This window comes from Oryzias latipes, chromosome 19 (assembly GCF_053564925.1).
Source record: "Oryzias latipes strain Hd-rR chromosome 19, Olatipes_Hd-rR_3.1".
Lineage (NCBI taxonomy): Eukaryota > Metazoa > Chordata > Actinopteri > Beloniformes > Adrianichthyidae > Oryzias > Oryzias latipes.
In genome coordinates, this window is record NC_136255.1 from 20,405,144 (window position 1) to 20,428,046 (window position 22,903).

The following is a 22,903-nucleotide window of genomic DNA, read 5'->3' on the forward strand; positions in this document are numbered from 1 at the left end:
CAAGAAACTCATTTCAATAGTTTTGAACTTTATCTTGGTGATTTTTTTAATTAATAATCAGTTTAAAGAAAATGAAAATAAAAATGAATTTGTTGTTTTCCACTAAATATTCATATTCTTACCTGGTCCTGCCCATCCAGTGTAACCATGACAACACAATAAGCAGGTAGGTTCCCTTCTGCCCCATCAGTACCGGGAAGACAGGCTGCGTTGGTGTTGGGGTCAAAGGTCAGACCCTTGGTGCTGGGCAGCTTCAGCAATATCAGGTCGTGATCGCCGCTCTGCCCCTTGAACTTCCTGTCAAGCACCAGCTGCTCGGGTGTCAGCGTTTGCTCCGACACCCCGACTCACCACATGGATGGTGGGATCGCTGCCAAACCTGCAGGACGAGGTTAGGGTTAAAAATAAATAAATAAGGAGCTGAGTCTGAGTGAGCAGCTTTTTCCCATAACTGATACAGAAGGAAGTGTGGGATTTACCCGCCGAGGCAGAACGCAGATGTCAGCGCCCAGCAGGGGCTGATCAGCATGCCGCTGCAGAGGGGCCCCTCGCCCTCCCTCTGAGACTGAAGCCCCGCTGACACCTGTCAAGACCACGTAGTCCAGGGGGAAGAGCTATTTAGACATTCTTGTTTGGCTTTGAAAGTTAAAGACTTTAAATATTAGAAAATATGCATAATTGATTACCAAACTGCCAGTTTTTCCGTATTTGATTGCAAATCGTGCTTTCCTCTTCATGGCTCCTCCTCTGGCCCTCCACCATCTTCCTTAACCCACAGCTCAGCTCCTCAGGCTTGGTCTTCACTGCCACCTTGTGGGGTTTAGCGTCACACTTCACCCCTGCGTCTGCAGCCCTGGATGTTCTGCCCCAGAGAGGGGCCCTCCCTCTGCAGCGAATCCCAACGTCTTCACTGTGGGAGCAGTCGGTCCGTCCCGGGATCCCGTGACGACATCCAGAGGGGGGGTCTCTGATCCTTCACAGTGGATGTCGTCCAGGAGAATCAGCCTGTTTCCTTTGCCAGATAACTCATCTGTGACGACCTCTGCATGACCCCTGGAAGTGCAGAACAACTTCAAGTCTGCTTAGATATTTGTACGCGGGAAAAACGTTAAAATAATAAAGTAATCTTATCAAGGAAGTTTTTCAGGACCAAAATAATAATCGTTTAAAAAGATTTGGATTGCACTGGGATGGTTTGGACATGTTGAAAGAATGGAAAGGGAGCGATTGGTGAAAAAGGTAAACAAATCTGATGTGAGTGGAGTGAGAATGAGAGGAAGACCGCGAATGGGATGGACAGAGGGTGTAAAAAGAGCGCTAAATGCTAGAGGGATGACTGTGGTGCAGGGGAGAGAGGCTGCTCAGGACAGGGATGGATGGAGAGAGTTTGTGTATGAATGAATGGATGGGTGTGGCAGAGGTCTGGTCTAATGAAGCGGCAAGGGGAAACCAGCCTTGGCTGAGGCCCTGCTGTGGAGGTGCCCACACTGGAGTGTGCAGCTGACAGTGTGGTGTGGCTTAGACCAGTCACACACACACACACACACACACTGGAGGAGGAGGGTGTGGGGAAGAGAAGGAGGGAGTTAAGAATGTGTGCCCTGTCTAGGCTACCCCACTTTGGTGGGACAATGCCTGGGTATATAAATAGATTAAAAAAGTTGGTCTTATTGACTAGAATTTTCTTCTTAAAATAAAATTTTTGGTAAGACTTGGTAATGTCTTTATTAAGGCACATATTTTATTTTTAAGCATAATTTTTAACATTAACTTTTTAATAAAATCTTTCCAAATCTTGTCTTGCAAATAAATCTTTTTTAAATAAAATTGTAAGCATTAATTAACATATTTAAAGTAATAAATATATGTTTCTATGTGCACTAAAGCTAAACTTGTTTTAAATACACCACGCGTTGTAAAATTAGCTACTTATTTTTGGAAAAAAGTCTTTAATAATTTTAAATAAAATGTTATTATCTTAACAATAGGCACCATGAAAGAAGCTGTTTTATTGTAAAATCTCCAATTTAAGTGTTTAATTAAGACTCCTCTAAAATGTCATATCTGACAAACTTTGCTTTTTCTCCGCTACTTTTTTACAAAAAGCTCAAATGAAATTGAAAATGTATGTCAGGGTTTTTCAGAGCAGGTTTTTATTAAAAAACTTTGACATAAAGAGAGATTTCCAATTTCTACACATTGAACAACTTTTCTATGTAACAGTTTGTTATTTTAGTGATTTAAAACTAAATAAAATACAGAAGGAAAAAGTCCTTCCTGCTTTATGATGATCTACACAGATAAAACATGAAGGTGGAACTAATGTGTTACAGTATATATATTTTTAAAAGGAATAGAATTGATCTGATCAGAAATGTTAATGAAGGAGGAAGAGATCACCCAGAGACTAATTGTGTAATTTCCTGTCCTTGTTGTCAGATTAAAGAAGGATTTGTGAGCGCTGGTCAAGACGACAACATCCCTACAAATGGGATGAAAGGCAAAATTCTATATTTTTTTTGAGTAGAAATCATTTGTGAAATAATATTTTGTCCTTAACATTTATTTTATGGCTTTGTGGTGGCGCAGTGGTTAGCGCTCTTGCCTCACAGCAAGAAGGCCCCCAGTTCAAGTCACCCCTGGGGGTCCTGGACCAAAAAACATCAATGGGGAACCTTTCTGTGTTGAGTTTGCATGTTCTCCCCGTGCATGCGGGGGCTTTCTCTGGGGACTCTGGCTTCCTCCCCCGTTTCATGCTTCATAGGTTCATTGGTCAACCTAAATTGTCCCTGGGTGTGAATGTGAGAGTGCATGGGTGTGTGATTGTGGACAATCTACCCTGTGACAGACTGGCGACCTGTCCAGGGTGTCCCCTACCTTCACCCACAAGTGGCCAGGATAGGCTCCAGCAGCCCCGTGACCCCGAAAGGGAAAAACGAAATAGAAGATGAATGAATTTCTTTTTAATAACAAAATAGTGTTTTAATTAGAATTAAAGATGATAAAGCAGGGCATTATAACACACAGATACAGGATAATGTGACCTTCAGTAAAAAACTTGTGTTCAAATTTTGATTCCTGTTGTGCAGTAAAGCAAGAACTGTCTTCCCAACGAGATGAAGGGTCATGTGATGTTTGAATCTCAGACTCAGAACCGACTCATTTAGGCATCTTTCATTGAAATAGGTTGATAATTGTACCTATTTTTATAGTACACACAAACCGTTTCATATTTGATTTGCTTGTATTGTTGTTTCATGCAATACTGAGGTAAATAAAGGATGAAATATTTGTTGAATGAGTATCTTTTTCTCTTGACCTGGGACCGTTTTTCATTTCTCTGAACACAGGAAGAAGCGGTGGAGGTTTGTCAGGTTTTGTGTCTTGTAGCGGTACAGCAAAGGCCTGGTCGTGGGCTCATGTCGGTCAAGGTTCAGTACCGATCCTGCTGGATGCTGTGAAGAGTACCGGCAATGAGATCCTTCTGGATCAGTGTTCCCATGGCGACTGGGAGCAGCACAACGGTGACCACATGGAGGACGCCGCGGTCTCCTGCAGCCCTTACACAGGTACGCACAGACAAACCTCTAAATATATCTCTTGGGCATCAATAATCATCCCATGTTGCTGCATGTTTTTGTTTGTAGATATGCAATAGTAAAAATAACAGCTTTGTGTCTATAAACTATGATCATAAACATAAAATCAAAAGTAGATGTAAAAAAAATATGAAAAGTGATCTTTATATCACCACATTTTTAAATACTAAACTTATAAATAAACTCTATAAAATACCTGAAAACGTTGAAACTTAGTGTTCTTAAATATAATTAAAAAAATGTAATGCCAACATATACAGTACACAAATACTTCTTTTTCAATGATTTTTCCTGATCCTAACTTTTCTGGAGCCTCGAATGCTGATTTCAAACCATACGCAACAAAAAGTCAAACATTATTCAAGTAAAAATGAAAAAAGCCACAAAATAATCTGACAACTTGGTAAGAAAAAATGTCTTTCCAAGAATTAAATTTTAAGAAGAAAATTCTAGCCAATAAAAAAACTTCCTTGATAAGATTACTTTACTTTCTTATGACCAAGTTTTTCCTGTGTACAAATATCTAAGCAGACTTGAAGTTGTTCTGCACTTCCAGGGGTCATGCAGAGGTCGTCACAGATGAGTTCTTTGGCAAAGGCGCCGGGCTGATTTTCCTGGACGACGTCCACTGTGAAGGATCAGAGACCCCCCCCTCTGGATGTCATCACGGGATCCCGGACGGACCGACTGCTCCCACAGTGAAGACGATGGTGTTCGCTGCAGAGGGAGATCCAGTCAGTAGAACAAAGAGGTGTTAAGCTTCTGCAGGTGTGTACTTCAGGATTAAAACTCAAATACGAACTAATCTAATCCTAAACACTGAAAAAACTTGAAAAGTGAGGTTGTTTGTTTAATATGAACCAATTATGTTTACCTTCCAAACATATTACAATCTTATAGATCACACTTGATTTCTAGCAGTATTACATCTATTTATTACGACAATGTTTTAGGGCCACCAAAAAAAAAGTCAAATTATGAGATTCTAGATTACATTTACGAGAAAAAAACTCGTAAATTTACGAGAAAAAAAACAAACTTTTACAAGATTAAAGTGAAAGTGAGCATACAGAGCAGCAAGTGAACGCCACGCAGCAGAGCAGACGACTAAACTCAATTAAACAGGGGCCTGTTTCAGAAAGGAGGTTCAACCAACTCTGAGGTTGAACTTGAACTCTGAGTTGGTCAATCGGGAGATTAACAACTCTGAGTTTTCTGTTTCAGAGAAGCTGATCCGAGTTAGATCAATCAACTCTGAGTGGACTGATTCGGAGGTGAGCGTGCGCACCGCCACTATAGGAAGCCATTATCAATGGAGCGCAGATATCACGAGTCACCATGGCAACCGTGAAAAAGAAAGAGGTCTGCGTATTTGTCGCCAGCTGACATACGCATATGCATAACTTTCTAAATAGAGTAAGGTGTGAAATAAAAAATGGCGATATTTAGGTGTTTTTGAAGTGTTATTCCTGGTGTAAATGCATGAAATGCTGCATAGTGTACAGAACCAATCTGGGGGAAAATGCCTTTAACGTCGGTAATGTTTAGAGGACTTTTTTGTTAACCTCCCCCTCTTGCAAACGTTGGTCAGTTTAATATTAATACATGCAATTGTGTTTTTAAAAGTGAACTTTTGTCTACTGTTGAACCTTTCGCTGCGCGAAGACTTCTCCTTTCTTTTCTCTCGTCTTTCCGACCGTGGTCAGAAGCGCAGGGGAGATTTCCTTCAGGGCCGAAGGGAATTCTCCTTCCGGGTTCACTTCCCGTCGAAACCCTCAACCTCCAGAGCGGATTAAGAACGACTCCAAAACAGTTATTCTGGGAATGACACCTTCTCTTTATTTAACTAAGTGCTCCGTCCTCCGAACACACAATATATACCACGCACACACCTCTGCTCCGTGCTCACCCCCCCCCCCCCCATCTGCACCTGCACTCGCCCCTCCCCTTCTCTCTCGTGGCTCGCACCCCGCTCAGCACACACACACTGCAACACTACCCTTGTATTGATCGAGTGGTATAAGTTTATATGGGGTTAAGAAAGTAAGCAGTACTAGCAAATTGTGTTTCCAAAAAGTAATTGTTACATCAATCTAATTCAATGTCCCTGATTTCATTTTCATGTAGATGCAATCCTGCAGGAATTAAAAGAACATGGCAGCAGCTAAAAATGAAGTATAAAAACATAATTCAATCAGGTGAAATGTGAGCATGTCATGGAGGCTTTGTTGACAATATTTGACATATGAAACATCTACATAGCAAGACCTAATGTTGTTTTCATTTTGTATATGTAATTGACTGCAACGAAAAACGGTAACGCTCAAACAAAAAAGTATGGGGAAATGACAAAAAATCAAGTCTTCTCAAAATCCTCTTACGACGTAAATGTAATTCTCTATGAATTAATGCAGCCTCCTCGTCTACTAGGTCCTCCAAAAAAGAACAAGCCATTCTTGTAACTTAGACCGTCTCTGTGTGACGGAAATGTGGGCAATGAAGGTTAAAGCGAAACATACCGCTTCGTCTTTAAAAAGGGGAGGGGACCGGCAGAAACTTTGAGTTTAGAGAATAAAACCTGCTCCCGACCAGGTTAGGTTCACAGCATAAGTAACCATGGACACTGACTCCGAGTAAAAGTTACCTCTCTTTCAGAAACGGGTTTGACTTACTCTGCTTTCTCTGGTTTAACAAACCTCCCATTCTGAAACAGAAAACCCAGGGTTTCCCTGATTTCAGGGTTAACGCACTCAGAGTTTACACTTAACCTCCTTTCTGAAACAGGCCCCAGGTCAGCTTAATGTTTATTGATAACGTTCCAAATGTTTGTAAGTTAATTTGTTTGATTTACAATAATTTATTGTTTTATGTATTGATGGGTGTTTTGCAGGATCTCTTCATCCCGATGAAGCCATCGGTGTCCCTGCAGCTTTCCACTTCAATCCTTCCTTCCTCCACCAAAGACAAGATCTTTATGTTTATTCAAGATTCTGTTTATTGTCATTCCACACATAGTATTTGCAGAGAAATACACAGGTGACACAAGATGTTGTTTCTCACTAGCATGACAGTGCAAAGAAGCAGCAACAATAAAAATGGCAATAAAATAACAGTCCAAAAATAAAAGAAATAGCAAAAAATAAGATAAATACAACATTACATGAGTGAAACAAAATAAAATAACGTGATACTTTCATCTGATTTTGAGTCGTCAAATAAAGCTTCACAAAAGGCTCCGCATATTTCTGCCTCAAGCTAGGCTCTGATAAACGGAAAACGTTGTTTTTTTCCTTGTTAATCTATGACTTTTTTTCCTCGTATATTTACGAAATTTTAATCCACGTAAATTTATGACTTAACATCTCATAACATTTATGACTTTCTTTAGTAAATTTACGACTTATAAGTCGTAATTTGAAAAAAGGAATAATTTTTTGTAAACTGGCCCTAAAACTCCGTCGTAATATATTTAAATAATGTTGATAAAAAATGAAATATTTATGTTTTGGCCTTTGCCCCTTAATTGTGGACTGGGAAACCCCGTTATTCGAGAAGCATTCCAGGAGGAGAAACGTTGCAGTCAGCCATTTTGGAGAAGCTGCAAGCACCTGCTGGCTGGAGGAACTTGTGAAAGGTAAGTTGAATTTACTCTAACAACTTAATTAAGGGAAGTGGGAGACGTCATATTTATGATAAATGTTGTTAATTTTCACGTTCAAGAGGGTTTTAGTTCACTTTTTTGTATTATCGTAGTCAAGGTTAAGGCTATGCGCACCACGTTTGCCAAATTTGCCCCTGCCGGCCGCAGCCCTCCCTCGACGACAGGTAGCACTCTAGCGCATATTTTTTGCAAGCGCAAAAAAAGTTTTTAAAAGCAAAATAAGTTTTTGAAAGCAAAAAAAAAATATATATATTGTATGGAAAGAACTGAAAAGCGAATATCAAAACAGAATAAAATATTATTGAAAAGCAAATATTTAATATTTTCACTTGCAACTTAAACTTAGAAAGTCTTGTGTGCGACTTAAAACGTTTTGTTTGTGACTTAAAACGTTTTGTGTGCAACGTGGAGGCAGAAATATCACTCCATGTATTACACCCTCTCTGTATAGAAAACGCGGGAAGAAAGCACGCGGGGGGGGGGGGGGGGGGGGTGACCAACTTGCAGCTGCAGATGACGTGAACAGGTGTCTGACCATGAGAGGGAAAGCAGCAGAGGGTTGCAGTTGGTTTTTTTATTGCATACCTAAAAGTACATCCTTGTAAAATGGCACAGTGTGCAATAAAGTTGATTTAAAAAAAATTTTAAAAAAAAAAATGAGGAAACATAAAAAAAGCACCAGAGGGGAGGGGCTTAGAGTCATCCCACATGATTACAGACCCTAAAATACACATTGCTGCCTCGAAGTTAAAAGATGATCATTTTTTATTTATACGATTGGGTTTTATTGGGTTTACTTGGTTATTTAAAGAAATTAGAGGAAAAAATGTGTGAATGAATCTGTGCTAAAGTGAAGTTGTTTAAGTCTAGGAACCACAGGCTACAAATTTCTAAGGTCCAGAGATAGATTTTGGTGGTCACAAATGATAAGAGTTTCCAATTATAAACACAGAAAATAAAAAGTAGCCCAATAGAATTAAAATTGAACAAGTTATTCATATTTTACGTCTATCTGATTGCCTTGTTTTGCGGCTAGAAAACAATGGGAAAACTTGGTAATCACAGCTAGACACATCAAGGATTTTCGTTTTTTAATACCACATCTTCCCTATCTGTGCCTTAAACACCATCAATTTGTAACATGACATGGTAAAATTGATTTAGAAAGTTTTAATGGTTTTTAGAGAAATGTTCATTTAATGTTATACCATGGTCCAGGTGAATACTCGATTCTGATTAGTTACTGGGTATGCGTTAAGTAAGGGTTAATGGTCGACGAAGTATGCATTATCACTTTTTAAAGCACGGCGTGGAAGCCTGAACAGACCGACACGAAGCGGTTAATGCATAATTTGTCGGCCATTAACCCTTCCTTATTCTACAACGTATCAGAGCCTTTTGGAGAAAAAATTGAACGAAACAAACAAACTGTATGTCCAAAATGAATGCATATTTTAAAAGTAAATGATGTATTCCTTTCTAGAAATGTTGGCAAAATAAAAATTAGTCCTCAAAATATCTTGTTTTGTGGGATTGTGTTTTGTGACTGCTCCCACAGTGAAGATGATGGGGTTCTCTGCAGATGGAGATCCAGTCAGGAGAACAAGGAGGTGTCGGTCATTTCACCTTCCACAGGTGTGTATTTCAGGATTAAAACTAGGGCTGCACGATATGAGGAAAACACGCGATATGCGATATTGGTGATTAATATTGCGATAACGATAAAATTCGCTGTATCAGTGATGAAAGTCTTCCGGGAATTCCCGGAAATCCGGGTTTTTGAGCAAACCGAACGTACTTTCCGGGAAATAAAGACCTGATCTCTACGGACAAATCGCTTTCCGGATTAAAAAATGGTCTGAAATCAGCTAATTTTAGCTTTATTTTCTATATTTCTCCGCAGATCGCTTCCTCTATGGTCGTGGCCATCTCTCGTCTTCCCGGCCTAATTGACCAATGACGGGACGTTTTAGTTGCTTTCGGATGCGTCGACGGGTCTGATTGGCTCTGTCTGCACCACGTGGTCAGCGTGACTCGCTTCCCTAGAGACCAAAACTAGCGGACCCACGCTAAACTTTCACAAACACATCTGAAGAGTTTGCGATCAAATTTGTGTTAAAACAATGGCAGGCATCGTCATTATTGAGCGTGGTCACGACCTCAGTTGTGAGAAGACGATAAAAAACAAATTGAAGTGGTCTTGGCTGGAAAAAAAAGATTTTTAAGGTAGTGTAGGTCAAATACTTTTTTGTGTAAAATAATCTCAAAACCACATTTTGAAAAAATTCAATTTTATGTTTTGAGTTTCAGTTTTTATTTTGAATACATTTCTCTATCTAATTTATTTGTATTTCCTAATTACCATGATTTAGTTCAGTATAGTTGACATTAATTATAAGTATTTGATGGTTTGGACCCGCACTCCCTTAAAAAATAATGTTTACAATGTTTAGTTTAGTTTGTATGTTTGTTTTGATATTTCCCAGATTACTTAGTATTGGTGTTAAAGAATTGATGTATTATGTTATAGAATTATAGTTTAAAGCAGATCCCATATTTTGATGTAGTTATAGTTTGAGAAAACAGTGCAAGTGGATGTTGTACATCAGTCATTTCTAAAGCAGAAATAATGTATAAATAACTGAGGTATTTTCATAGAATATCATAGTTACTGGTGTTCTTTTTGCCATTTGGGGCTTTGATGTTACTATATTTTAGCAATTGTATGTTTTGCAGCTTTAAGGAAAAGCGTAGATTGTAGGATTGTGTTACTTTGAGCAATTTTCCAAATTCTTTTTTAGGACCAGCAAGTCCTTAATGGAGAGTCAAACTAGGGGTTTGAATGACAAATCATGATGCTCCAATTAGTCTTAGTTTCTTGATAAAGAAGTGAATAACTAGCTGCCAGAATGCACCAGAATGCATCTAAGACCACGTATTTTTCCAAAATTTCGCTCTGTGCCCGCCATATCGCTCAAAGAAAAGTTCAGGGATTTTTTCCTTGCCTGACTTTCATCACTGTGTATATAAACAAACAGCAAAACAACCAAAAACATCATTTCCATTTCACTGCAACAGTTTAAAAATTATACTCCAAATGACCCTCGTCGACGTAGGAGGCAAACATCAAACATAAAAGGGCTCATCTGATTGATCAACACGTAAACGGGTCCTTCCGATTGGTTAAATGCATAAAGGGATTTATTTCATTTGTTCAATATTTCAAGCTGCCATGAGATTGTTTTAGCACATTTAAAGGTAACCATTTATTGCGATTTTCGCCGTCTTTTGCGGTATGCATATTGCACAGCTTAATGTCGCGATAACGATAAATTTGCGGTATATTGTGCAGGCCTAGTTAAAACCCTTTAAAAAAATGGGATTTTTGAATGTAAACTGTGTTTTCCTGAAAGTAACTCCAGATCAGACATGAATATGAATTAGGTTTATTTCTGACAGGGCCCCTGGTGCAGCTGGTGGGTGGCAGCAGCAGGAAAGAAGGGCGAGTTGAGGTTTATTTCCATGGAGACTGGGAGGCACTCGGGTTGGAACGACATGAACGTGGCTGTGATGTGCAGACAACTGGGACACAGGTTTGTGCAAACATGGAGAGCTCAGGGAAAAACATTTCAAGGAATGACTCGTGTCTCCCACGCCTCCTCCTCAGTGGCAGAGCGACAGCAGCGGGAGGTTTTGGTCAGGGGAAAGGACCCCTCCACCTGGACCAGGTGAGGTGCACAGGGAAGGAGGAGTTCCTGGGGGAGGGCCCCTCTCTGGGGCAGAACATCCAGGGCTGCAGACGCAGGGATGAAGTGTGACGCTAAACCCCACAAGGTGGCAGTGAAGACCAAGCCTGAGGAGCTGAGCTGTGGGTTAAGGAAGATGGTGGAGGGCCAGAGGAGGAGCCATAAAGAGGAAAGCACAATTTGCAATCAAATACGCAAAAACTGGCATTTTGGTAATCAATTATGCATATTTTCTAATATTTAAAGTCTTTAACTTTCAAAGCCAAAGAAGAATGTCTAAATAGCTCTTCCCCCAGGACTACGTGGTCTTGGCAGGTGTCAGCGGGGCTTCAGTCTCAGAGGGAGGGCGAGGGGCCCCTCTGCAGCGGCATGCTGATCAGCCCCTGCTGGGCGCCGACATCTGCGTTTTGCCTCGGCGGGTAAATCCCACACTTCCTTCTATATCAGTTATGGGACAAGGCTGCTCATTCAGACTCAGCTCCTTATTTATTTATTTTTTTAACCTTAACCTCGTCCTGCAGGTTTGGCAGCGATCCCACCATCCATGTGGTGAGTCGGGGCGTTGGAGCAAACGCTGACACCCGAGCAGCTGGTGCTTGACAGGAAGTTCAAGGGGCAGAGCGGCGGTCACGACCTGATATTGCTGAAGCTGCCCAGCACCAAGGGTCACTGTCTGACCTTTGACCCAAACACTTACGCAGCCTGTCTCCCCAGTACTGATGTGGCAGAAGAAGGAAGAAGCAGGTAGGTTACCTGCTTTTGGGTTGTCATGGTTACCACTGGATGGGCAGGACCAGGTACAAATATGACAATTTAGTGGAAAATAAAATAACTGAAAATTAATAAAAAAAACCATCAAGATAATGTTCAAAATGATTGAAATGATCAGTTTTTGCATAAAAATATGTCATAGCATAATTTTGAAACAACGAAAAAATAACAATGCCTTATGAAATATGTATAAAATAAAAATTATTTAACAGAAAGCACCAATTTGTTTATATTTTCTTTAAACTGAAAATGAATAATAAACCACCAAGATAAAGTTCAAAACTATTTAAATGATCCGTTTCTTGCATAAAAATATGTCAAAGCATTTTTTGTAACATTAATAATAATATATTTTATTTAAAAGCGCCTTTCAGAACACGCAAGGACACTGTACAGATTGAAAGAAAACACAATAAAATCACAACATGTTGATAACAATAAACAAGTTAAAACCATTTATAAAATCAGATACAAGATGAAAAATTGTGATCAGGGAAAGCAGATTTAAACAGATGGGTTTATAGTCTGGATTTAAAAATTGGAATCAATGTCACATAGGCCTGGGGGGAGAGAGTTCCAGAGTTTGGGAGCAGAGTGGCTGAAGGCACGGCTCCCCACGGTGACCATACGGGCGGAGGGATGGAAAGCTGAAGGGAAGAAGAGCGGCAGGTCAGGGTGGAGGTGCAGCTGCTGGGGGAGAATTCTGCAGAGACAGAAGAAGTCCAGATCAGAGGAGTTTCTACCAAAGTATGAAGAGAGAAATCAATATTTTCAATCACTAGAGGAGACATCACATGATTCCTCATGGGAGGAGACAATGAGTTATATCGCTAGAGGAGACCTGGGAAGCCTGGCAGACGGTGGCAGAGGGCGACGCCATCTTGGTAAGGTCGACGGCGCCCACATGACAGTGATTTCTATAGCCTTTGGTGGCATCTAAGTAGCTTTCATATAATGTATATATATATTAGGAGTGTCACGATTTCGACTTTAAATCAAAATCGATCGAAATTAAGTCACAGTCTCGAACTTCAAATTAAAAAATGGAATCCGCGCCCTTGTTGTTTTCTTATTATCTGTTCTATCAGAGAGTTTGTAACAGCCTGAAACAGTGAACTGCCATCCCTGCAGCGTCTCCTGTCACACGCGGCTGGCCTGTGTGAGAGAATGAAAGGGGAGGGGTGGTGGGATCCAGCTGAGAGTTGGAACATGCATGCGGAGAGTTGCCCAGATCAGGATTATCGCGTGCCTTTAGATTACTTGGCTCATGCTAATAATACCATTCTTTATTAACTATTGTAGACGTTTTGATGATGTGTCTTTATTTTCCATCAATGTATTCTTTGTCTGCCTGTAGTTTATTTGTGTCAGTATTGGACATAAAGACAGCAGGTAATTCAGGATAGCAGTTGCTCTTTATGAGATCATAAATAAACAATCCATCATCTAGAGAGAAAAAATCAGCACAATGTTTTTTTTAATATATTTTTGACAGGGAATATCAACTTTTATTTCATTGTTACATTGTTTCCAAGTTACACATTTTACATCAAATATATTTTCAGTCAGTAAATCAGAATGTGTGTTTTTGATCATTTTGCATCTTCCCCTCTTTTTTATATGAACAGAAAAAACAAAAACAAACAAAACAAAAAAACAGAGCAGCTGTCAATCACACTCTTATTCAAAGAAGATGAATCAATAAAATAAACCCACAGTATCTGTTATCTTGTAATAGAGAAGTATTTTTTTTTGGTTAGAATTAAAGGTCTGGTCTAAGAGGTCCAATATATTTGACCCATTTTGCCCACCATCTCAGACCTTTATCTGTTTGCATTTTTATTGCAAAAGTCAGTCTTTCCATAACATAAATGTCATGTATTGTTTCATGCCAATCATCTACTGTTGGAACATCAGGCTGTAACCACTTTCTTGTCAAGGCCTTCTTCCCTCTCACCAGCAATATTCTCATTAAATATTGGTCTGCTGCAGACTGCATGTGTTCTGTTACTGTTCCCATGTATAGAGCTAATGCATTAAAGGGGAAAGGTTTCTTGAAATGTTGTCTCCAAACATTTATGGATTTCTTGCCAAAAGGATGTGAGTACAGGACAATCCCAGAATATATGGTAGTGGTTGGCTTCAGATGAGCCACATAACCTCCAACAGCTTGTACCAACACCTTGATGTCTCTTTTGTGTGGGGGTGATGAAGAATCTGTTGATGCTTTTCCATCCAAATTCCCTACAACTATGTGAATGAGTGGTTCTCCATTGGGATTGACAGATATTTTCCCATTCTTCCTCAGTGATATGCAATCTTCCTTCACGTTCCCATTTACACTTAACATATTGAGTGTTTGTGTGTCTGGAATCCTGTAGGCCCTTGTACAGTTTGGATATTATTCTTCGTTCGCTCCCAGAAGTATAGGCTGTTATAAACACTTTCAGTATGTCATTGTCTAATTTTCCTGATCCCTCAGCCAAGATCCCATTCAGTCTATGGCGTATCTGTAAGTACCTAAAAAAAATCCCTGTTCTCCAAACTGTATTCTTTCTTACACATTTCAAAACTCTTTACTGCCCCCTTTTTTATTAGGTTGCAGTATGCTGTGACTCCTGTTGTTCTCCATATTTTGAATCTTGAGTCTGTCCTGTTAGGTATAAAATCTGTGTCGTATGCTCCCCGTCGTTTTTAACTATTTTCCGCCATATTTTCAATGATATTTTTAGCCATGGGTTTTCGTCAGTTATTTGTCAGTTTACTATGTGCTATCTTGGTTTGGATGGGAGGTTCTGTGTGTTCCCCCTCTTCTATTTCCTTCCACCTTGCCCTAAATTTCGGATCGCAGAGACCTACAAGTGGTCTTATTTGAGCCGCATAATAATAATCCTTGAGGGTTGGTAGTGCCATACCCCCTTTGTCCTTAGACAGTTGCATTGCTTTGTAACGTATTCTGGGTCTCTTACCCTTCCAAATATAACGTGAAATCATCTTGTCCCATTCAATGAATTGCTGATCTTTTATTTCAATCTGTAGCATCTGGAAAAGATACATTAAGCGAGGCAGGATAACCATTTTAATTGTGTCTATCCTTGAAGATAAGTTAAGGAATGGTAGATGAGTCCATCTGGAAATGTCTGATTTTATTTTTAAGTTTAGAGGGGCATAATTTGCATTAAATAATTTAGTAATATCCTGGGTGAGGTTAATTCCTAGGTACTTCATTGTATTTGTAGTACATATCAGGTCATATTTATTCAGAAGCTGTTTTGGTGGATTAAAATTGAGAGTTAAAATCTGTTTTTTTTGGACATTTAATCTGTAGCCTGATAATTGTCCAAATTCTTTTAGGGATGACATTAATATTGATAAAGACTTCAGGGGTTGTGTTAAATAGATTAATACGTCATCTGCAAATAATGATAATTTGTGCTCTTGTCCTCTTATTTTCAGTGATGAAAGTCTTCCGGGAATTCCCGGAAATCCGGGTTTTTGAGCAAACCGAACGTACTTTCCGGGAAATAAAGACCTGATCTCTACGGACAAATCGCTTTCCGGATTAAAAAATGGTCTGAAATCAGCTAATTTTAGCTTTATTTTCTATATTTCTCCGCAGATCGCTTCCTCTATGGTCGTGGCCATCTCTCGTCTTCCCGGCCTAATTGACCAATGACGGGACGTTTTAGTTGCTTTCGGATGCGTCGACGGGTCTGATTGGCTCTGTCTGCACCACGTGGTCAGCGTGACTCGCTTCCCTAGAGACCAAAACTAGCGGACCCACGCTAAACTTTCACAAACACATCTGAAGAGTTTGCGATCAAATTTGTGTTAAAATAATGGCAGGCATCGTCATTATTGAGCGTGGTCACGACCTCAGTTGTGAGAAGACGATAAAAAACAAATTGAAGTGGTCTTGGCTGGAAAAAAAAGATTTTTAAGGTAGTGTAGGTCAAATACTTTTTTGTGTAAAATAATCTCAAAGCCACATTTTGAAAAAATTCAATTTTATGTTTTGAGTTTCAGTTTTTATTTTGAATACATTTCTCTATCTAATTTATTTGTATTTCCTAATTACCATGATTTAGTTCAGTATAGTTGACATTAATTATAAGTATTTGATGGTTTGGACCCGCACTCCCTTAAAAAATAATGTTTACAATGTTTAGTTTAGTTTGTATGTTTGTTTTGATATTTCCCAGATTACTTAGTATTGGTGTTAAAGAATTGATGTATTATGTTATAGAATTATAGTTTAAAGCAGATCCCATATTTTGATGTAGTTATAGTTTGAGAAAACAGTGCAAGTGGATGTTGTACATCAGTCATTTCTAAAGCAGAAATAATGTATAAATAACTGAGGTATTTTCATAGAATATAGTTACTGGTGTTCTTTTTGCCATTTGGGGCTTTGATGTTACTATATTTTAGCAATTGTATGTTTTGCAGCTTTAAGGAAAAGCGTAGATTGTAGGATTGTGTTACTTTGAGCAATTTTCCAAATTCTTTTTTAGGACCAGCAAGTCCTTAATGGAGAGTCAAACTAGGGGTTTGAATGACAAATCATGATGCTCCAATTAGTCTTAGTTTCTTGATAAAGAAGTGAATAACTAGCTGCCAGAATGCACCAGAATGCATCTAAGACCACGTATTTTTCCAAAATTTCGCTCTGTGCCCGCCATATCGCTCAAAGAAAAGTTCAGGGATTTTTTCCTTGCCTGACTTTCATCACTGTATTTTCACTCCTGTTATCTCTTTGGCTTGTCAAATTAATTGACTGAGGGGTTCAATAAATAAAGCAAATAAAAGTGGTGAGCATGGGCAGGCCTGTCTGCAGGAAGACTCCAGTGTGAAGGGTTTCGTTAGACTACCATTAATTTTAATTCTTGCTGGGGTTAAATCCTGTCTGGTCAAGGTGAATAAGTGAAGGTAAGATCTTCTCAATTCTTCTGGCCAATATTGACATGAATATTTGATAGTCTCCGTTTAACACTGATATTGGCCTGTATTGTTTGCAATCTAATTTATCTTTTCCTTCTTTTGGTATCACTGAAATTATAGTGTCCCTCCATGAGGAGGGGATTGTTCCCTTTTGTAGTACCCAGTTACATATTTTGCAAAGTTTAGGAGTTAGTTGAGCCCTAAAACATTTGTACCACTCTGCTGGGAAGCCATCTAGACCTGGAGTCTTCTGTGGTTTAAGCCTGGATATTGCAGCCTTCACCTCGTTTTCCGTTATTTCTGCCACCAAGGTTTTATTTTGTTCCTGTGTGACCTTAGGTAAATCTAGGGATTCAAGAAAAGTTCCTATTTCATTTATGTTATCCAGTTTTTGCTGTGCGCATAAATTTTTGTAGTATTCTTCAAAACAATTTTGGATATTATCTGGTTTATATTGTATTTCCTCTGTTCGGGAGTGTCTTATTTTAGTGATCGTGTTATCTTTTTGTTGTTTTCTCAATTTGTATGCTAATAGTTTCATTGCTTTACTTCCTGCTTTGTAATATCCCTGTTTTAGAAAAGCCAATTTCTTTTTAACTTCTTCTGAGTATATCTCATCTATCTCATTTTGTAGTTTTTTTTATCTTTGTTCCGTTGTCGTGTTTCGCTCCACCTTTATGTTGTTTTTGCAAATCTTTAAGTTGACATGTTAATTGATTAAGCTTCTCTTGTTTACGCTTCTTTAACGATGAGGAGAGCGAAATTATTTTTCCTCTTAGAACCGCTTTACAGTAAACCCTTGTTTTTCGCGAGGGTTACGTTCCAAAAAGAACCCGTGATAGGCAAAATCCGTGAAGAAGAAACCTTTGTTTTTTCTTACAATTAATATACAATTAAATACATTATTATACATTGAACAGAAAGAACAAAGCGTTTTACAGGCTTAAGCATTTGTTTCACAAATAAAAGTACTTTAGAAACGTTTTTTAACAAATAGATTCTGTACTGTACTGTCAAATAAAAATAATTTTAATCATCGATGTGAACAGAAGGCTTCAAATCACGGAGATTAGCCCCGCCCACCGCGACCCGAGTAATTGGATTAAACAGGAGAAAATGTAAAATGATTATGAAAAAATACAAAGTACAGTGGGACAAATAGTGACTCAGGTGTATTTCACTGCTCTACAGACTGAGTCGCTGCATCCTGACTTCGCTCTGCAGTGTTTTCTCCTTTTGAAGCCCGCGGCGCAGGTGTGTTTGTTCGGGAGAAGAACATAGTGATTGACAGTTGTTGTCGCTCTTTTTTCTATGGATTTTAGAGAAACTCGAAATTGCAAGAGAATTTGCACGTACGTGTTGTAAATTTGGCGAGCTGTTTTACGTACGTGTACATATTAAACTGCAACATTATTGACGCGCAGGTAGAGAAGAAGCGGAGTGACTTTTTAGCCAATCAGAATGCAGAACACAATGCACCATGCAAATCCGTGAAGTAGCGAAACCGTGAAAAGTAAACTGCGTTATAGCAAGGGATCACTGTATACGCATCCCACACTGTAGTTGGGGAAACTTCCCCATTATCATTATCTTCAAAATACATTTCTGTCTTTACCCAATTCTTCTTTTATTTTTGCATTATTTAGTACACTTAGGTTCAAGTTCCACGTTGTAGATATGGGCTTGTCATTGATATTTATTTCCATTTTTACTGGTGCGTGGTCAGATATATCTATTGTTCCCATGTCGCATGACTGGATTCAATATCAATCTTTTCCGAACATAAAGAAATAGTCTATTCTGGAGTAAGTTGATTGTGGTGCTGAGTAATAAGTGTAGTCCCGGCTAGTTGAGTTCAGTTCCCTCCAAACATCTATTATACCAATTTCTTTGATGACTGAGTTTATTTTGTTAACTAAAGGTTTTTTGTGGCATAAACTAGAACCAGATGAGTCCATCTTTGTTAATCTTATGTTCATATCTCCTCCACTTATAAGTATCCCGCGAGATTCTGTGGACATAATATTGAATACTTTTTTATAAAATTGCCAATCACTTCCTGGGGGGGCATATATACCAAGTAATGTTACCAAAGACCCTTCAATCCTTCCTATGATCATTACATATCGACCCTTTTTATCTTTGGTCTCTGAAATGTGTTCATATTGGACCTGATTTGATATTAGAATAGCTGATCCTCTTCTGTGTCCTGACTTATAGGATGTGTAAAAAATGTGTTTAAAGCCCCCTCTCCTCAGTTTTTCATGTTCAGCCTCTGTTAGGTGGGTTTCCTGTAGGAAACTTGTTCCCTTTTTAGCTTTGAAAATATTTTACTTCTCTTAATAGGATTCAGCATACTATTTACATTATAGGAAATTATTCTTATAGTTTTATCCACCATCATTTTTGTGATGTGTCTGGATTTTAGTGGATGAGCGAAAGACGGCTTTCAGGCTGCTCTGAACTGCAGCCAACAAACGATAAACAAGATAACTATTAACAAAAATGCTCTTATTCAAGTAACACCAATTTTCCTCAGATTTTCCATAGGTGGGGTTCCTCTGAGAACCCTGTTGTTGTAAAGCAGCCATCCCGAGGGAAAAATCTCTCTTTTAAGACAGGGCCCTCTGACAAAGTTATTTGTCTTTGATGGTGTGTATACAGCTCAAAGTTCAGCCCTCCGACTAATCGTTACCTTCATTACGGCTTTTTATAATAATGAAAATAAACATTCAAATAAAAATCATTACTCAGAAGTAAACCAAAGAGTTTCTGTCTCACTTTTAGTAAATAGAATTCAAGAAAGGAGGCATTTGCCCAGAGAGAAAAATTAAATAAATAAATATGTGCACTAATCTGGGCTGCTGTTGTCGCTGTTTTTTAGTCTTTATTCATGTCTTCCTGCGGCGGGACCCGTCTGAACTTTTCAAGCTTGTCCTTGTATGATGATCCTCCTTGTCGCCGTCTCTGTCCTCGTCCTCCGCTGACAGTCCGGATCAGCCTCCTGATCTGCTCCAACAGCGTCTCTGCTGGTGTCAGCACGGTCACGGGTAATCCTTTTTCTACCATCTCTCTCGTCGCTTCTTCAGCTGAGTTGTATACACGAGTTCCGTCCGGGAAGAAAACTCGAAGTTTGCCAGGGAAGGGGGTCTGAAATTGGATCCCTTTTTCTATCAGAACCTTCTTTGCTTCTGCATATTCTTTTGTTAAGCACGCTCGGTGCATAGTCGTCAAAATTTACTTGTCCGCCCTTCCAGATGAATCCTTTCTTCTGGCACACCGTTCGTAGAATCTCTTCTTTTATTCTGTAACTTTGGAACGTTACTACAATGGATCTCGGCTGCCCCCCTTCTCGCGGTGCTGGACCCAGGTCTTGGTGTGCTCGTTCGATTTGGAGGTTTCTGTCTTCCGCTAATGACAGATTTTGTTTATTCAGCTCTTCACAAATTGTATCATTGATGGGGATTTATTTTCGGAGCCCTCTGCCACAGAGTAGATCCTGATGTTGTTTCGTCTGGCCCTTCCTTCCTGGTCAGATTGAGTTTCTAGCTGTGACTGAAGTTTCACCAGCTCCTCCATGACTTCTTCCATTGATTGCAGCCTCTCCTCAGCGTTCACAATCCGCTCTTCCGCCTCGTCGAGCCTTATCTTTGCCTTGCTAATCTCTTCCTTAATTTCTCTCAATTGTTGTTTGTTGTCTTGGCGGAAACTTTTTATATCTGTCAGTATTGTTGTTGGGTTGATTTCTTCATCTGGCTCGTCTTCTTTAGCATTAGCCGGTGATGCGCTGCTAACACCAGTACGTGGGCACTCCGGGCTGTTGATTCCATGGAAATCAGCAGTTTGTGTGGTTTTCTTTGGCTTAAGTCAGTGTTTTTCAACCAGTGTGCCACTAGTGTGCCGTGAGAAATTGCCCTCAGTAACTGATCTAAAAACATTTTCCATCTCAAGGATTTCAGCTCTTTGTTCATCCAAATAGGCCCTGATGAAACACTGAGTAGTAACGAATATAAAAAGATCGTAAAATACTTTTTTCTTTGTGTTTATTTGATTCTATTAAAGACATTTTGACAAGAATGACTGTACCGCTTTCTGAAAAATCCCGCCCCTTTAACTGTCTCCACCAATCATTCTTGGATTCTTAATCACATGTCATCAGTCTGACCAACCAGAAGTGGTTAAAGTCTTCACTTCCTTGTTCTGAATTCTGCTGATAAAGTCGTTCAGTTCTAACAAAAATACCAGCTAAAGCTCGTCTTTAGTGGTGTAGCTTTCCACAGAATCCGGTGTCAGACCGTGGAGCAAGTGAACAAAACAATGAAGATCAGAGACGCTAGTCTGTCTGCGTTCGGCGGATTAATGAACTACATCTCCCATGATGCATTGGGTTAAAAGTGACAGCGTGAACGTATCGACGCACAACGAGTCTCTCCTCTTAACGTCTTGAAAGCTCAACGAACACAAATCAAACGGTTTTTAAATCTTTTAACTTAACTTTTATACATCTTTTAGAGAAAAAAAACAGCTGCAGCTTGCAGCTTTTTCTGCCACAATTATCACAAAAATGCATGTGAGATTGCGGAGGGACTGTATATCAATACAGACTATGAGCTTTTCCTTTTTCCTTTTTTTTTTTTTGGATGCTGGTGTGCCGCGGGATTTCTTTCAAGGTTAAAGTGTGCCGTGGCTCAAAAAAGGTTGAAAAACACTGGCTTAAGTTTAGCCTGCTTGTCTTGCGTCCACATCTTGCCCTTTTCCATCTCTTAGAATCCCTTTGGATATCGCTTGTCGGAGGAGAGAAGACTCAAAGCTGCCATCTTTGCGGCTGCGCACTGGAAGCCTTCAGCACAATGTTTTTATCTGTTTCTTCAGACGAAAAACGTTAAATATATTGGTGCTGCTGTACTCATGTTTCAGATAAATTTGATATTATTTATTGATTGAATCGGCTTCAAATGGTTCAGTTGGTCAAAATGTTTCTAGTTTAAATAAGGACTGACAGATTTTTTAATTTTAAGCTTTTCTTCTGTTTTAGACTGGAACAGCTTTTCTGTGTGGCAAAATAAATGTAATATTTGTTGAAAGTATTTTTTTCTTTTTTTATTGTTGAAAGATACAATTTTAGTTATACTTACACAATTTTTATAGATTCTAACCTAATACATTGTCTCCGCGGCGAGTGTTTGTGCGTGTGTGGTGGTGGGGGTAAGGTAAGGGGGGCGAGAAACCTTTTCTTTTTCTAGGGGGGGGCCTTGCAAAAAATAATTGAGAAGCACTGCGTTAAACCAACAACTACACAAACCACTCTTCCGTCTTCATTTGGAATTAAACTTCCAAGCAACACAACTCGTGCAAATGCAATTATGCGTGTAGGAGTATTCATAGCCGCAGACATGCGACCTTATTCGGTGGTGGAAAACTTAATTAGCGTGCTAGAGCCACGCAACGAAATCCCAAGTATAATGCATCTCACACCTACGGTGATTCCCTCCATGTGCAATAATGTAAAAGAGAAAGTTATTGAAGTTCATCTTTTTTTTTCATTTTCTTAACCGTTTTTCCCTTTCGGGGTCACGGGGCTGCCGTAGCCTATCCCGGCCACTTGTGGGCGGAGGTAGCGGACAACTTGGACAGGTCGCCAGTCTGTCGCAGGGTAGAATGTCCACAAACACACACCTATTCACACTCACACCTAAGGACACCTAGTTGCTAATTAACCTATGAAGCATGTTTTTGGATGGTGGGAAGAATCCGGAGACCCCGGAGAGAACCCACGCATGCACGGGGAGAACATGCAAACTCCTCACAGAAAGGTCCCCCGTTGATGTCGTTTTTCAGGTCCCCCAGCCGGGACTTCTTGCTGTGAGGCAAGAGCGCTAACCACTGCGCCACCGTGCAGTTATTGAAGTTCTCCTTCCATATTCCTCTTTAAGAAGAACTTAAAACTGCAAAATTGTTACAGTTGTCTTGTGTTCTATTATAAATAATGTTACTGTTTTTGACAACTCAAAGAAAAGCTCTAAACAACATATCCATTTTTAGGAAGAAGATGAAAGAATGAAAAAATATAGTCATCATTCTAAGGGGATACAAAGTAGTTATGAGTGTGGTATATGTTCATCTGTTCGGAAATAGTTTAAGACACTTAATTGTTCAGAGACTATGGACATGTCTGTTTTATTGTT

The 22,903-nt window shown here is 39.4% G+C and overlaps 2 protein-coding genes across 6 annotated transcripts in view; one reads left to right on the plus strand and one right to left on the minus strand.

Moving 5' to 3' along the window:
- The window catches only part of LOC144987848 (serine protease HTRA3-like), a 65,749-nt gene that overhangs the window by 37,636 nt on the left and 5,210 nt on the right, over positions 1-22,903 (minus strand). For 2 of the 3 annotated variants that reach the window (XR_013651519.1, XR_013651518.1), the window contains one exon: positions 12,103-12,480. The exons of the other annotated variant lie outside the window; for it this stretch is intronic. The gene's annotated coding sequence lies outside the window, so the exon portion shown is untranslated. Of the gene's footprint in view, positions 1-12,102; positions 12,481-22,903 lie in introns of those variants that run through there. 3 annotated transcript variants of the gene reach the window in all.
- Positions 121-22,903, plus strand: part of LOC101156623 (uncharacterized) — a 34,191-nt gene continuing 11,408 nt past the window's right edge. For 2 of the 3 annotated variants that reach the window (XM_078937441.1, XM_078937442.1), the window contains exons 1-7: positions 6,521-7,233; positions 8,819-8,895; positions 10,720-10,853; positions 10,928-10,988; positions 11,095-11,218; positions 11,291-11,425; positions 11,528-11,750. In XM_078937441.1, the coding sequence (XP_078793567.1) occupies positions 7,089-7,233; positions 8,819-8,895; positions 10,720-10,853; positions 10,928-10,988; positions 11,095-11,218; positions 11,291-11,382 (633 nt within the window). In that variant the 5' untranslated portion in view covers positions 6,521-7,088 and the 3' untranslated portion in view covers positions 11,383-11,425; positions 11,528-11,750. Of the gene's footprint in view, positions 1,093-3,350; positions 3,570-4,155; positions 4,368-6,489; positions 7,234-8,818; positions 8,896-10,719; positions 10,854-10,927; positions 10,989-11,094; positions 11,219-11,290; positions 11,426-11,527; positions 11,751-22,903 lie in introns of those variants that run through there. The other variant, XM_078937443.1, reaches the window with a different exon arrangement.